At 42.1% G+C, this 17,574-nt stretch overlaps 1 protein-coding gene across 9 annotated transcripts in view; it reads right to left on the bottom strand.

The window, feature by feature from the left end:
* Window positions 1–17,574, bottom strand: part of mef2cb (myocyte enhancer factor 2cb) — a 74,495-nt gene that overhangs the window by 20,699 nt on the left and 36,222 nt on the right. For all 9 annotated transcript variants that reach the window (XM_029439384.1, XM_029439376.1, XM_029439379.1 and 6 more), the window contains one exon: window positions 11,201–11,404. In XM_029439384.1, the coding sequence (XP_029295244.1) occupies window positions 11,201–11,404 (204 nt within the window). The remainder of the gene's footprint in view (window positions 1–11,200; window positions 11,405–17,574) is intronic.

The raw sequence follows: 17,574 nt of genomic DNA, 5'->3' as shown, positions 1-17,574 counted from the left end.
ACAGTTTAAATTATGGACATGCTATGAAGTTAGAAACCAGTCCATGAGAGAGAAAGATCAATGCAGAAATGAGGGAAAAAGCTACAAACTACTATAATGTATAAAGTAACGAGGCATGTTACAGAGATCGAGCCATTAAAGGAAGAGAAAGGAGAAAATGTATTACAGAGAGGAAAAACTGCAAAAAAAAGCTGTATATGCTTGCTTGGCTCTGTGTCTTTCTCTGTGTCCCCTTTGGAGGCTTGCTCCTAATTAAACTCCTTCTTCATGATGCTCCCTCATGACTCGACTTGTCACAGGGCCTGTGTGAAGCAGGCACAGCATAGACACGGCGTCCTACATATTTAGACACCCGTCTCATCGGTACCCTTCAGTTTTGCACCCTCAGCTAGACTGGCCTATACTGGGCTGGGCTAAGATGGGCCAGAGGACTAGACTACAGTGATCAAGGCCATGTAAGGCTACCTGGGTCCCATTGGGTAAACAGAGGCTAAGTGAAGCATGAGCTACAATGGAACTGATTCATATTTTATATTGCTTGGTTTTAGTATATCTGTCAAATATTTGAGTTCTCTGATGTTGTAATTGCAGGAAAAGTTCTAGACTTATACTAATTTCATAGTTTGGGGTGTGAGTAATAACTTCATGTTGCTCTTGAGAAATACTGCGGAGGGTATTTGGGTGTGAATTCTGGGTGGCCCCAGGGGATCTGCTAGGGACAGCTGACGCCTGCCCAGAGCTCCTGCCATACCAGGATCCGTCTGCTCGGCATTCTGCCACCCTGCTCACCCTCTCTATCCCTCTATCCATCTTTCTGCCCCCATCTTTCTGTCTTGGCCTGCTGCTCAGTCTGTCTCTGTCTCCCTACCACTGTCCTCCTCTCCTCATTTTCTGCAATACTACCAAGTCTCAACAGAAGCTGAGTCAAAACATTGTTGGCGTGATGGGTACATCTTTATTTCTGATAGACTCGGGCTATTTGATGGGTTGTGTTTGGAAAGAGCCTCATTTCTGACCATTCCCCTCTGCAGTTATCTTGGCAGTGGCTGAAGGGTACGACACATTCAATATTGTGTTTATGGCTATTGGCGACAGACAGGGCAGTGAATGTTTCTCAATGTCTTCAACCCAATGGCTGACAGCATCAGTGAAAAAACCCTCCACAAAAACAACCAGTTTATAATAGGCCTTTTATATCTTCGCCAGCACTGTATGGTCTTCAGAATACACATACTATTGTAAGCAAAACCAAGACTTATGAAAGAAGACAGTATAGTACTAGAACACAAAGACTTTTCCCAATAAATGCAGCAGTTTATGGTTTCACAGTATATTTCAGCAGTCGATGGAAAACAAGTCGCTCACAGGCGAACACAATATAAAAGCATTAATAACTGTGCCACTTACGGTTAAACATGTTTGCTGTGCTGTTAAAATATAATACAATTGTACTGGAATAAACAGTTTTGCCTGCCAAGGTCTCAGTCTCCGTTTGTCACAATGTTAAAAATGGTAGACAACAGATTGATTCACTCTGACTATCAGAAACACTCCTTGAAGACATGACAGTATGCAAATTATACAGACCTGTCTTCACAATGGGTGAGAATGTGTGTAGGTTGAGTGTAACCACAGCGTGAATCTACAGTAGGCTCTACAGTCTTTTCAGTAACTGGTGAAGGACCCAAACGTGAATCACAATGGAATTTAAGGGAGCTCCCAAATAATCTTCAAAGCTAGGGGCTACAATAATTAAATAGGCTTCTTAAAATCAACAACAGTCTGAATAGAATATGGATAGGTTACCTAACAAAAATATACACTATATTCTTTTTGACTGGTCTTTACACTAACATACAAACCCAAGATTTAGATCATAACTGTTGAAGTGGAAGGTGACAAAAAGAGGAAACGTTTGGAAAACCACTGGACAACAGAGAGCTCCCTTTCTTTAACCAATTGACAAACTCAATTTTGTCAGGACAGATTGGTAAAGAGCAATGTGGCTGAGTGTCAGGAGGGGTGAGGCAGGAGGGGAGAAACGTTGTCCCTTCCCATCACAAATAACGAGATGGAGGTGGTCATGAAGTCGACCCACAGTAGATTAAGACCCTACAGCACCACTGCACAATAAAAGCATTCAGGGTGGCCTTGCTGGCGGCAGAGATGGGGTAATAGTATGTTTGAAATGTGCTCTCATTCTCCCTATTTCTATTTCTTTTTCTGTCTGTCTGGCTCGATGTTACTTGCTCTCGTTTTTGTCTCTCCCCCTCACTCTCTCTGTCTCTCTCGCTCACTCTTTCTTTCTCTCTGCTTTTCAGAGTGGAGGGAACATCAGAGGGATCAGGCTGGCTTAGCTTATTGGAAGCAGATGGCAGACCAAAGGCAAGAAGGCCACAGTTTCATGAAGCGTGGTTTGAACATGCCAGGACCATGTCGAGGGGCATGCCCATGGATGATGGCTACATAGTGTGTGTGAGTGTGTGCATTTGTGTGAATGAGTATTTGGGAGGGAGATGGTTGATTTTGTAGGTTACCAATCTGAGGAATAGGACCCCCAAATCACAGTCTGTCCCTGCCTGTCATCATCTGTGCATCCCTATGCACTGGTTGAGGCGACGTTTGAAAAACTATGCATCAATAATTTGGTGGCTTTGAAGCCCCTCACTCTTGGTGCCCTGCTGCACTATAATCAGAAATCAAAGGCTGGCGCCTGGGATCCATCATCCCTGGCAAAGTGGTCGTGTGTTCAGTAATAATGCTGGCTAACTGTGTATGTAATTACTTGCTGTCCAGCGATTACTAGATTGACAACACATTAAAAAGGGGAGTGAGAAGTAGAGCAAAAATTAGAGAAAAGTATTAAGATTGAGTGAGAGAGACTGGTTCTTCATAATTTCTCCAAATTGTGGCATTGCGATGGTGCATGTGCTAAAATCACTATTAAAAAAAGAGTCCACTGCAGACGAGAGCCCACTCACAGACAGGCAGTCTTAGCTAGCCAGTACACAGCACAATACCAGATGGTGCAGTGTTTCCCATATGGAATAGACAAACACTAAGCACATGTCAGAATCCAACACTGTTTGCTACAGCAGCATCCCAGCCTTGGGAACAAAGTGGTCATTCACACTAGTCACTACACTGTATAATTACCCAGATAGACATCATGAGACACAATGCCAGCTCAGTGAAACTGGATAAAGAGGGCACTTATGTCTGCACCCTCAAACTACCCATCTTTCATCCTGTCTACGCTCCAGTTGCATAATTTGTCTCTCCTCAACTGAGAGAAATGAGAATGTGTCTATATATTTCTGATTCAACATAAAAATCAATTCTCCCAGGCTAAATCGTGTGTGGAAAACTCTCTCTTATACTTATGTTATATTACTGTAAGCCATAGTATCAGTTTATTTCAGTTATTCATGTCACTTTGACTGGACTGTGACATTATCAAAAGAGCCTTCAATGACATACTTTAAGTCATCTTTAGATATTACCAGATTACAGTGTCTGTAAAATGACTACACTTCTCTAAGGGTAGTAATGCGTAAAACTTCAAGTCCCACCCTCTATTCTTTCTTTGTCCCCCCACCAATCGTCACTTATCGTCTTTTGTCTCTCTGTGTCTTATCGCGTGGTGCCACAGCAGGAAAAGGGAGCCTGAGGGAGGCCTTGAGTAACAATGTCCAGCCGGTTGACCTCTATAGTGTGACCTTGAGTTTCCACACCCTGTCCAAAGCATCAATCATGGCAGGGGAGGGGGGAAGCTCCAGGCAGGGCAGGGAATGCCATCTATAAAAATAGATCTTCATTATTCTGAATTTTCCACAAATAGTTTCAAAGAACAAGGCATCATTTCATCTTAATGGCTGGCGTGAATTGTTTTGGGCTGCGTAATGGAAAAGCCTTGCCTTTTGGCAGCGTGGCCTCAGAAGTGGCCTGCCTTTTTCACCGCACCACACCACAGGGACCACATATTGGCACATTTCAAACGGTCTATTTTTAAAACCTCTTCTTGTTGTTGTGTGAGTACCTCAGACTTCCGCTTCAGTATATTGACCTTAAAAAACACCTCTGACAGAGCTCCAAGTGCTACTTAGTTTCTTGTCTGAGGTTCTGCTTTTCTGGGCAGCGGGCGTCTGATGTGGAATTTAATGCTGAGCCCGTAGATCATATACATTATCTGTCATCTTGCTTTTAGCCAGTCTTAAGAAGTGGAAGAGGCATATAGTCTATAAAATAGGACCTCAGTAAACTTGCTCTCTTTATGTCTGAGGCTGGCGCCGCAGACAGATGTGTTCTCGTGTGCCAGCCTGAAACTTAGAGCAGACAGTGTTCAGCTGTGTGAGGAGACTAACATGTTTGTGTGGGGGAGACACCTCTCAGGCTTTGTCCGTGGTATTATAGGCAGACCGGATGATTAAAATACACTTAATTTGTTCGACATAGATAATATAACTTTCCAAATAGTGTACTTTCTCTGAAATAAAAAAAAGTTTTTGAAAACAACCAGACAGGAAGCCTCTTGTTTGGTAAAGTATGGGGGCAGAAAAACAAGTAAATTAAATAATAGACTTCTTTATCCAAGGGATCAAATGTTTATAGGCACAGCAGGGTCTCAGATCAATGGTCTTATGCATGCGGTCGCCGAGGGCAACTCTTCATGGTCGGTCCTCGGAAAGAGAGACGGAGGCTGAATGAACACTCTGACACTTTGCTTGCTCACTCCTCACTCCTTTCAAAAACAACCCCCTTCCAGCCTGTTTCAAACACAAAGAGGGGGGAGTGACAGACATAAAGAGAGAGAGAGAGAGAGAGAGAGAGAGAGAGAGAGAGAGAGAGAGAGAGAGAGAGAGAGATTCCATGCCTATTATTCTACCCTCTCCGAGCAAGGACCGCCAGCAAGGCAACTATTTTTAGCTTCACCACACACTATTTTTAGACTACTACCACTTTTTGAGGCATTCATTAGAAAAAGAGCACATCAAATGGAAGAGCGTGATGCTGGTGGTTGTTTGGGGGTGGTGCTTTTCTTTTGACAATCTAACAAACTAGTTTTTATGTGGAAGTGTGAAGGAAATGCAGTGACTAAATGTGGATACATGGTTTGCTTTCTGCTTTTTGTCTCAAAGCCCTTTTCTATGCATTAGAACAAACAATTGTCTATCTGAAAGCTTGGAGTCCAAACCCAAGCGGACAGAGAAGGGTGTAGACGGGAAAAGGAGGAGGACAAAGGCACGCCTCTGTTTGTGGAATTCACCATACTTTGAACACCGGAAAGAGGTTTCACATATATATATTATGTGGTAGCTTGTTTATATTTTCCTACCGACCTTATAGCTTGTTTGTAACTCTGTGAAAGACTTCGAGAGCCATCTTTACCATTATTGTTAACAGTGTAAATCTAAAGTATGAACTGAAGATAGAAGTGTGTGAAAAGTTATTAACAGTTATACAATTTATCTCGCCCACTCTTCAACACTTCAACTCTCAACCTCACGTACTAACTCAAATCTTAGTCTTTTTTTTCAAGTTGTGCTGTCATCAGTGTCTTTGTTTTAACAAACTGCGATACCGTTAGCTTTCCAATGTCACAAGGTTAATTTACTTAGTCAGTCAAAGCAGCTTCAGACTTTAATTCTCAGCTCTCAGGGAAAAACAAGTCATGTTGCAGATCTCTATATCAACACTGAGGCACTGTGATCTCTGTGACTACACCCCTTACCTCAACCTCAAGTTGCACCACATGTACCCTATTCTAAAAACCTCAAAATGACTTTACACAAGATTACTGGGAATCAGGAGATATGATATGACTCCCTTATTTCTCTTGGATGCTGACACATGTTAAAGTCGTACAGGATGAATTAGTGAAGGCATTCAAGCCAGAGTAATTATACAGGGTTTGAGAGCCATGAGACGAAGTCATTCAGTGGCCTGATCAACACAGAAAACTCCTTAAGGCTAATGTTCTCCATGCTGTTTAGAAACCAAACAAGCACATAGAATAGCACACATGCTGGAAAATATTTTCACAAGAGCGAGGCAGAACATGAGCACACTGGCACTTCAGAGAAGGGAGATCACATGTCGTGTTGATTTGCAAGAATATTATGAGTAAGCAGAGAAAAAGGTGTTTGAATTAATAAAGAAGGGAATTTTTGAGGTGCAGTGAAATGGGCCAAATTAGTCTCTGTAGTATTTAGAATGTGCGGGAAAATCATATGTTATTGCCAATTGAAACAATGTGCAAGGAATGAAGTGAACTGGTACATGGTACTGGTACTGGTGAAGCTACATTACTCGTTTTCCTTTTTGCCATCTTCCAGACATACCTGCTTGATTTACTTTATTTTTATGTTTCATTATTTCCACGCCAACCCCCCAACCCCTCTTTTCCCTCCCTCCAGTGGACTGTCACTGGGCTGAAATCACACCTGTGCTTCTCACACATCTCGGCACACGGGTGAAACATACGCAGGGTGAAACATGGTGAGGGAGCTTTGCTGAATCTCATTAGCCAAGCGGGTAGTCATTAACAGAATGACCTTTGGAAATAATTACCAGCCTTCCTCCCTCCATCCCTCTTTCCCTCCCTCCTCTTCTAGCACTCATCCATCCCTCTGTCCCTCCCCTTCCCCCTCTCATTCAATAGTTCCTTCTAGGTGAGGACAGAGGAAGGGAAGGAGAAAAGAAGGGAGAGAAATGAGTTGAGGATGGGTGGTGAGGCAGGTCCCTGCTGCTGCTGTTTAAGATTACAGGGTGAGCTGCACTTTCAGATTAGGTTAATCTGCTGGAAATGGGATTGGCCAACGGCCTTTCCTCTGGCAGGTAGACAGGTCAGCTCAGAACCAAGAGGCATGTGCCATTCCATGTGATACTTGAGCCAATGACATCAGAGTGTGCTTTGTGGCTGAGGTCATCACAATGCCGTCGGCTCTGCAGGGTTCGAGCCAATTGTCACCGTGCATGTGCACAAGCATACACCCATGCAGTGCAGCCATTGCGAGCACACTTACACAGGCCAAACACACTTGCATATAATTATAATAGCATTATAGCACTCAGGTATATCCAGGCATTGAGGGGATATCGTTTTTTTCACAGCTCACTCACTAACCCTGTAGTTGTTACACAAACCTGTGTTCTTTGTTTCAACAGAGGGGAAAACAAACACATTGTGGAACAGGGATTTGGCACAACCCAAGTGTGTTGTTGGATTTGGGGCAATCACAGCAAGAACCAGCCAGCGCCGATTAGGTCTGGGGCTTGATCTGAAATCATCGGGAGGGGAAAGAAAGGACTCTTTCATGTCCTATTGCAATTAACAAGCCCCATACCGGCATAATAAATCCCCAATAAGAGCTGAAAGTGATTGTTCTTAAGCAGGAATAAAAAAGAGAGGAAAAAGGAGAGATGGATCTATTCTCTTGTCATTTCCCAACACGGCTTCCCATTTCTCCTCTAACACCATTCACATGTCCAGGAAACCGGCCTGGCAGACAGCAAGTATAGGAAATCTATCTGCGTGTTTGACTGTTTTATCTGGAGCCAGACTCAGAGTGTACTGTAGACCTGCCAGGACGACACATTTGGATCCCGCTTGGATATCCAATGTTGGGAGGATCCACCTCTGTGTTTGCTTTCATCAAGCTACGGGAACCTAGATGAGCTTACGAGCCTCTTTGAACAATTAGCATTAATTAAGTGGACCTCCCCACTTGTTTATGTAACAGCTGATAACGCTGTGTAGAACATGTTTTATTACAGTCTCTTGGGGGGACACTCTGGGAGTTTAGATATCACTGTATCCTGCATGGGGTTACATGTAGTTTGGGATTTAATGGAAGCATTCAAAATAAAATAAAAAATATCCTAAATTGCTTTAGATTGCCACTGCTTTCATGTGATTATTATGAGATTCTGGGTGTCATTTGTTGTGATTGTGACAATAATAATTGTGTAGCCAATTTGATTAGCAATGCTTTCTTTTGTTTTACCACTTGCTCAGAGAAGGGTTAGCTTTGCTTTCTTGGTCTTTTGCTTTCACAGATATTTATGGAAGTGTCATTCCCAACTGAGACTGTTTTCAAGTGAGTCATCAAGACCTTCTTTACCTCTCTCTCTCTCTCTCTCTCTCTCTCTCTCTCTCTCTCTCTCTCTCTCTCTCTCTCCCTCTCTTTCTCTTTCTCTCTCTTTCAATCCCCCTATTTCTGTCTCTCACATAAATACACCCATTGATCCGTCCATAGATTCAACCCTAATGCAAAAAAAAAATCATAGAGATTGTGTATGTTCATTGAAAAACAAGATGAAAAAAGCAAAGAAAAAGAGTGAGGGAGAGATAGAAAAAAGCCCTCCAGCCTCTTGTAAACATGCTGTAGCTAGAGAGGCTGTGCAACGCACTCAGTGCCACTCTCTCAACAACGCTAATTATCAACCAAAGACATGCTAATTACATAGAGCTTTATTGCTAATGTAGCAGGCCTCTATGCCAGCCGCCCACACTCTGAGCTCCGCTCCCCTACCTCTGCCTCTCCTCCCACTACACCTTCAGGCACAGTAGCAACAGAGGGAGAGAGATGCATGCCGTTTGTATACTTCTAAAGACATGCGCTTGCTACAAATTTGAAAATAAATATGTCACAGACAGATGTCATATCTAAATCCTTATTGCTTCTTTGTGGGGGAACCTAGTTTTAATCTACACCCCTAAATCCAGGCCTTTCATCTCGTTGTTGACCTCCTCCTCATCTCAACAGGAAGTCTGCTTCAGTCCTGCCTCCCCCCAAACTCAGCAACCCACCCACGTTCCTGCACCTGTGACGTAACCTAGCAGACTAGGCTCAGCAGGAGACATCCAACCCCCCCGTTCCCCTCCCTCGCCCACCCATGCCAAACGTGCTAGTGTCAGCCCTATGGCCAATCCCTTTAGCACGCTGCAGCTAAGGCTGAAGGCCCCTTCAGATCGATTTCTCCCGCTGCGAGTTGCTCAGAGTCCTCCAGGGATCACAGTGTAGGTAGTGCTCCACAGCACTCTCCCCCACTAGGCTCTTTAGCGTCTTCCCCTGACACGGCTGTTTACACGTTAGCCATCCTCTGCTCACTAATGGAGACACAGTTAAAGAGAGAGCTTCAAAGCAGGGAGCTCTCGTCACAGGCACTTGCTGAAACATGTGACAACTCTCTTCATGGGTTCAGCTGGGGCAGGGTAATGTACTGACTATACAGTTGCTGAAGGGCTTGGTGCATAAAATATATCAGTGCTTACAGGCACACTAGAGATATGAGTGGATGCTGAATGGGTTAATGTAAATGATATAATGCACAGAGGATTATTAATTATCCCTTCTGATATACTGGGATACAAAATTCATATAGATTTCTAATAAGACTCAAACTAAGTTTTGAGGACACAACATAGATGTGAACGGCTTTACTGATTATTTAATGTTTTAGAGTTGCACACAACATTATAACTATGCCAAAACTGATTTCATTATTTCATTAAAGCTTACAAAGTTTTATCCTCAGCCACATTAACAATTTAAAAAATGCCTCAATATTATGAATTATAGGAAGGTAATAAAAGCACATTCCAAAAAAGAATAAGCTGTTATGCTGTCTCTAGTGGATTTATTTGTGCTTCTACCTACTGTCCATGATAATGCACCCAGTCCATTCTCTTTGTTTTTGTCATTAAGGTTATCCATATGTTGAGTGCTGTATCCCTTGATGTATGAGCTACATTAACACACTACATATTTGTCTGCACCGAGTGGAAATGGTGATGGAACAAAAGCAATAATGACATCAGCAGACCACATTTATTTATGCTGTTTTTTAACCTCCAAACATGATATGAAGGAAGAGGTGTTTATATAAAGGATGGGAATAATGTAAGACAAATTCTTATCCAAAACAAAATGCATTTGATATGAATATGTAAATTCAAAAGGTTTGTAGTCAGGTGCAGAGTGCCATCTGGAATAGCAGGACTGTTCCCGGTGGGCTTGTCCACCCGTGGGCGGGCGACAAGCCCAGCAACACCCATATGAAAAGATAAAAACATGTCCCATGCTGTTTGATCCTGTGTTAGACTGGCCAGCCAGTTCCATAGGGGCGTGTGTGTTAAGGGTATACATTCATTACGTCTCACTGGGTCCCCACTTTTCCTTTCGGTCTTTTTAAATCCTGAGCTTACAATGGCAGACAATAGTGTTGTGCATGAATTGTGACCAAGTCGGTGCCTGTTGAATCACACATTGAGCATGCATATGGACACAGTTGAGGTTTTAGATGCCAAAATTATACATGTTGGATTTACTATTATGTTATATTATTTGTTATTTATTACCATATATACTGTAAATAAAAAACAAAAAAATGTTGTTGCAGGATTAATGTTGCAGGAACTAAAAATGCCATTTGGATTTGCAAATTCAATCCAATATAAGCATAATGTTGCTTTAAATAATTTGTATAACAAGCAGACAAAGAATGAGTGTAAATGTGTATGCGCACAAAAAAAAGGGAATAAACTCTGCATGAATGCATGCAAGTCTGTGTGTGGCCCACCGGGTTTGTCAGAGCTACAGTGTGAATGTTGCATAACAGGTTCACGTTGAGAGCTTAAGGATCCTGGAGGGGGTCCGTGTCATTTCCTGCTTTATCTACCTGCCTACTGGCTCGCCTGACAGCGCTGTTTAACATCGCCTTGAGCCACACTAGCGACATGTGTCCAAAGCAAGTCAGATCAACATCCTCGTCTGAGGCACATCAATGGTGACAAGTCACCAGGGGCAGGGGCTGGTGATTGCACACCACAGGGGACAGCCTGGAAGGTCCAGATCAATCATAGGCAACCACTTTTTTGTTGCAAAGTAGTACACACGACACAAAGATGCAATTTAAATAAACATATTTTCTTGAAATGAAGTATACAGACCTACTGTGAGTCTTAAAATATCTTAAAAATTATTTTAAAAAGGGATGAACACTTGGGGAAGACCGACAAACTATCAGAGCAATTACTTCTTACACTATATTAGGTGTGAAGACCAAGAGAGGGAAGTAAGGGTTGCTGAATGAGTCACAAATACTGTATCCATCTGTCTGCTTGTGCGTTTCTTTGTGTTTGCATGAGTCTGTGCATGTGTGTGGGCTCCCGTGCATGCGTTGTCTTGTAACTTACCTCCACAATATCGGAGTTGGTCCTGCTCTCATGGGGCTCGTTGTACTCGGTGTATTTAAGCAGGACCTTGTCCATATCTGTGCTGGCATACTGGAACAGCTTGTTGGTGCTATTGAAGATGATCAGGGCGATCTCACAGTCACACAGCACACTCAGCTCATATGCCTTCTTCATCAGGCCAAACTTTCGCTTTGTAAATGTCACCTAGGTAAAAGAAAGAGATACAAAAAAAACAATAGTGAGTCTGAGGCATTGAAGATTTATGGTCACACATACAGTGTCACTGAACTGAATTTGGCTCACCTATCATCAAATCAATAATTTCTTTCTGACTGGTTGTCATCATTTAATTATAGCAAGAAAAGTACCCCACCCTCCACATATTCTCTGCAATGAGGAAATAAATAGGAACAACCTTTCCTTATTAAAATGAGTAATTCTCAGACAAACTGAAATAAAGGAAATTGAAGTTTGCTGACGGTTCAACACCCCCTTAGTAACAGTTAATTTACTATACCAGGAATAAGAAGAGAAAAAAGAAGCTGGGCTTGTATTTAAGGAACTGAAAATACTCTGCCTCAGACAGATAACGGTAAAGAAGATCAGTTGTTGCTTGTACCTCAAGGCGCACAGAGGTTCATCATGGGACATAGGTCACGTTAAATCGTCCCTTTCACATGCCCGGATGTGTTCGCTCTCTCCCTTCCGCTTTTACACAAAATAAATACACATACCTATAACTATTTTAATAAGAAAATAAAAAGCTGAGGCATACTATTTTTTCACCGTGACATTAACACACATTGTTAAGTTGTTTAGTTGCTCAATTAACCGCGTCTCATAGTGAACAACAAGCAATTGATATAAATAACGGACGGGTTCCCTGACTGTGCTTGAAGATTTTTGTGAGTGCTCAAATAGTGACAATGCACTCAACTTACACCACACAATTTGTTTTCTCTAATGGGGTATTTCTCTCTCTCTCTGTCTGGGTATCTGTAAGTGCATGTGCGTGTGTGTGTGTGTGTGTGTGTGTGTGTGTGAGAGAGAGGCCCACGACTGGTACCTTTAATAACACACACATGCAAGTGCCCACATTGTCAAAATAGAACAGCCTCTATTCCTCTATTGTTTGGATCAAAACTAGAGCATTGAAAGTGAGTTAATTCCAGTGAGCTGCACCTGGTTTCTTTTCCAAGCCATGTGTGCACGCTCTTTGGCTATATGGGAAAATGAGAAAATGTGCCACTGCCAGTTTTCTTCTCTGAGCAGCACAGATTCTTTTTTTGTTTTGTGCTTTCTTACATTTCCTTCTGTGACTGTGTGTATTATTTACATTGGAGATCTGTATTGACAAAGCTTTTTTTTTTTTACAGAGTGGAAATACTGCCAAAACTGTGCCCAGCTGGTAGCTAATGATCTCAGTTTGTTGATTAACTGCATGTTTGTCTATTCTCTTCTGACACTTAAGTGGGCCAAAAATCACAGAATGAAAACCTCCCAACACTCAGTTAAACATGCTCTGAATGCAATTATAAAGGCTGTAACCGTAGGCTATAAAAACCTTTACAAAGAAAGCATTTAAATAAGAGATCACTGTGTGTGGTAGATCAGGATAATGCATGAATTGATTTGCGGCATTAATCTATCATGCATTGCCCTTCACGTTTTCTCTTTACAACTGTGAGGTCTGAAAGAGGAGATAGGGTGGAATGGATATTGATAGATAGTTTTGGATTTCCTGAAATCATATCTCCCAGGATGCACCAGGGAAACTAAATATCAAACCATCCCTCAACTTCAGCCCGTCTTTCTCTCTGTCTCCCTCTCCACTGAGGGATGGGTAAAACCTTGCATGAACTGTCGTATCCCGGACCAGCTTCCCCTCTTTCCAGTGATGTCATTGCGTCACGCCAAGCTATGTGTCAGACAACAGAGGCTGAAACCTGAGACACGGACGGCATTCTAACTCCTCGCTAACCATAGTGTGCAATGTCAGATTCTGTACCTCGGCACAGACACGCATCTGATTCACTGACGACATCAGGAGAGAAAGCTCCCCTGGGCTCTAAATACCATGCTGACATTTACACAGTCATACTGAAATGTGAAAAAAACAAGTCACATTCTTAACACGGTAATATCAAAAGGCATCTTGTGACAATACGATTAATTGTCATATACAACCTACTCTGAGCTATATACCCTCCAACACTGAAATGGGTCTGCCAGCTTAACAACGGCAAAGCTACAGTAGAAATCGTACATGAGCGAGTGAATAAGACGACAGGGCTGTAGGACATAAGGTCAAAGAAGACTATTCAGGGACAGGACATGTAGAGTGTTGTCTTCCCCTAGTGTTTTGATGTAAGGGGCACCGGGGCAAACGCAGGACACAGCTAGCTGCCGGCCCAGCTCCGTTATCACCCACTCACTCAGTCACACACTCTGTTGGGGCCATTAATGTTTCAAAGGGTGGCACATGGCACACATAGTGGGCTGGTTGTGAGTCCCAGAGGTCCAGAGCTGCTTGTCTCAAAGGGGAGGTCCACATGCTGGCTCGGATCGCTCAGATATTAGTGGACCACTTGCAAACATCAGCACAACCACACAGACATACAAACGCAGCAGTGTTTGTTTTTAGTTGTACTTGGAAGACACTCTTTCGCTGCCTCTCATTTCGACATGTAACAAATGTACAGCAGGAATCCAATCAAAGTTGTCTTGAGCCTCACACTTTAAATGAGGAACTCTGCGTGCATTTCCCACATAAAATAATTCTCACATGGACTGACTTTAACAACGCCACAGGATGAGAACGAGTGTGATTATGAAAAGCCTTAACTGACCAAACAATAACACCTACATAAATATCACACCACACCCACATATCTCAATCTGACACGTACAACCTGCTACCTCCAAATCACATATATTACTAAGCTATGCACACACATACATAAATACACAGGCATATATACAGTAACACACACAGACTCACACACACACACACATTTTAAAATACAGTTGGACATAAATACTGTCTTGAAGGTAAATTCTGGTGCAAAACATCATGTGAGATGTGCTAACTTGTGTTCTACCGCAGTTATGCAATTCTTATGTTCAGTATTCAATTTCACTGCTTGAGGTAACTTTGTCGTGACTTCATGGTCTCACATGATGCTGTCATGTGACCCTTTAAGCCTATCATGATTCAAGCTGGTGTTGTCACCACTGGCCTTTCCTGCGCAATCTCAAAAAGCACTTGGCCACACAGCAGCTATAAACCACTGCGCTGGATCTGTATTCGAGGAGCAACTGCTCTGCATTTTGAGTGGAGAGTAAAAAGAGATGCTATGAATGGCACACCTGATCTGCAAACATTTACAGATATCTGACCCAGGATGCTTTTCTCAGCAGAAAAATGTTAATGGCTGAGAAACTGAGAAAGTAGGGTTAGATTTTATAGTCTATGTTCATGAAATAATGAAATATTGATAATGAACTTACATCTTATTTCCAATTGATACTTTGAATTGGATGAGCAGGATGATGCTGCTCTACAGCCTTCGGGTTAAGTTGGACCATGTCTTTATCTTTCACTGAATGAGGCCACTGTACTTGTTGTTAAAACAAAACAACACATTGTAAACCACCCGTATGTCAGTGTGGGTGTAATCTTTGTTTCCTTGGTCGGTGGGTGCTGTTAGACACACCACTGCGTTAATAACAGAGAGCATGACGTTTCAGCACATTTGCAACTGTGCATACTGGTAATAGGGACCAGTTTGAGCATGTCATTTCACAGTAAATTGGTAACCAGGGTGTTAAACCTATCTTCACACGCACACAAGAATATTGTTTAGACCATTTTTGGGCATTTGTGACTGAATCATGTCATAATGGAACACTTAAGTTTTAAACTGTCATTGTATGCGTCATTAAAATATATATGTATTCTGGCTCTGCATCTAAAGCAGAAAAATTGCAAAGAAATGTAGCCTACTATAATACTAATACTAATATCAAAGTGTCTTTGAGTATTTGTACTTATAAACCTCTTAACTATCAACACTAACTACATTTCAAGATACCAAGATTTCAGTTATCAGTTATGGAAAGCACAACATTTTCCTTCAAATGTACTTATAATTGCTGTTATTATTATATATACAATTATTTTGGCACCTAATGAGCACTCACTCATAGGCTTAAGCATCGTGAATATTCGCTGGAGACTCACAAGCCTTATTCGTTCACCCATAACCTCCTCCACAAGCCCATCCCAAGAGAGATTCAGACACATGCACACACAAATGCATTCAGACCCTGTAAACACCTAAACTTGTTATCGTCACATCTCCTTTCAGAGCTTATCCCTCTATTTTGAACATTTTTCATTCAACCCATTTTAATTTATTTTTGCTTTTCTTAATTTTTTCTCTCTTCTTCTTCTTTCTACGTAATGGTTGTTTGTTGATTTGCGATTATTAAATGTGCTATCACTGGAAAATGACCAATACCAATAGACCAATAGAAAAATAATAATCAAAATGAAATAATCAATTGTGATCTGTCACATTTCCTCTGGCAGAAAAAAGGAGAAAAACGCCCAGGATAAACAGAGGGACGAAAAGAAAGGAGGGATAGTAGTTGATTCTCTGCCACATTGGGTGAGAGGGGAGAGAGAAAGAAAGGAGGGAGAAGAGAGGGGGCGGACGCACAGGAAGCACATTTGTATGCATTTCCTCTCATAACAGGAAGAGGCCAGTGGCTTCCCCTTCACAATGGCTTCGCTTCTGCTTCCCACCTCCTGCCTGCTTCCCTGGGGGAGGAGGAGGTGGAGGAAGAGGAGGAGTGGAGAGACAGGCACCAAAAACTGCTGGTTAGCAAACCAAACATGGCCGTGTGTGTGTGTGTGTGTGTGGGGGGGGGGGGGGGGGGGGGGGGGTATGATGACTACACACGCAAGCACACTCACACACAAACATAAATGTCAGTCAGCTATGGAGCAGCACGATTTGTCTTGAGACAAACACTTATCCCATTGTCGGGGGCCAAGCAGGAAGACACGGACTTACGCAAAAGGAATAAGAGGAGCACAAGACCTGGACCTGAACTCTGCCTCACAGCCAAAGAAGCTGTTAAGAGGGGCATTACGACAAAAGAGGCTTTGTCCCACCGCCAATATATGCTATGCTCTTCTCTCTCCTTAAAACCCCACTTATCATCCTTTTTCAGTGTGCCTTCATTATACAGTACGAGCAGGAGGCAGCAGACTCCTAACATTAGTCCATTCAGTGTCGGAATCGAAAGTGTCCACTTTGTGAGGTTAAAAGCGAACCTGTGGAACTGATTGAGTGGTGTCTAAATTGTGCAGATTTTAGTTATGGTGTCTTAAAATACATGCCAGTTTAGATTGTTCTTCTATCCCAAACTTGTAATTACATTTCAGGACGGCACTGTAATGGCTCCTTCTCTGTATACTACTGTTTATGCTGAAAAACCGCAACTGGAAAAGGATATGCCCACTGACTAAAAAAGAAAGTGGATGTTACATTGCAAGGCCCAAGTTAGTGGCCGGAATGACAAAAATAACTTTGTTGTCATTCATCTGCGGTGGATAAACTTTTGTCGTGGCACTAAGGTTGGCGCTGTTAGTTTAAGAAACATTCTTTTCACTTTTCAACCAATCCTTTTAATCTGATTTTGAATTGAATTCTACATATTGTATGTCCCAACATATATAATTGTTTTAGTGAGTTCTGCTGCAGGAAGACCCTATTAACCCCAGTTTTCACTAAATGAAGTCTTCTTATGACAAGCACATCTCAGAATTAGATAACTTGTAAAAGAGAAGGGCTATATGGAGGGAAGATGTAAATGAGCTGTAGATTATGAGCCAGTCCCTCAAAGTATTTCTTTTAAAAATAAGGGGAAAACCATTACATTAATGCCCAGTCTATAGCCAGTATACGCAAAAAAAATTGTTTTAATAATCAAATGTTAACTCATATTTATGCATTGTATTAATATTTGATTAAAAAAATCCCTATTTCTCTTTATAAATAGACATTTATTTACTTTAGCCAGACGAACCATTAAGTCTTTCTAGTGAGTGAAAATTAGAGAGGTGAGGTGAGAGAGCAAAATGAACCAAGCGAAGAACATGTGAACGAGAAACGAAACAAGACATAAACTGAGAAGGCAAAAGAGAATAACAATACAGCAGAGAGAAGGTGAGAGCCTAGTGAACTCTTTACAGGTGAGGTCTCGAAGCGCTGAGCATATGACAGAGCGGAGTGCTACTCGCTGTGGTGAAAGAAGGAGATTTAGAAGGTGGGAAACATGGGATTAGAGGAGGGGTGCAGGGG

The sequence above is a fragment of the Cottoperca gobio genome, chromosome 9 (genome assembly GCF_900634415.1).
Source record: "Cottoperca gobio chromosome 9, fCotGob3.1, whole genome shotgun sequence".
Taxonomy (NCBI): Eukaryota; Metazoa; Chordata; class Actinopteri; order Perciformes; family Bovichtidae; genus Cottoperca; species Cottoperca gobio.
The sequence above is the reverse complement of the archived record's forward strand: the minus strand, read 5'-3'. Positions and strand labels throughout refer to the sequence as shown.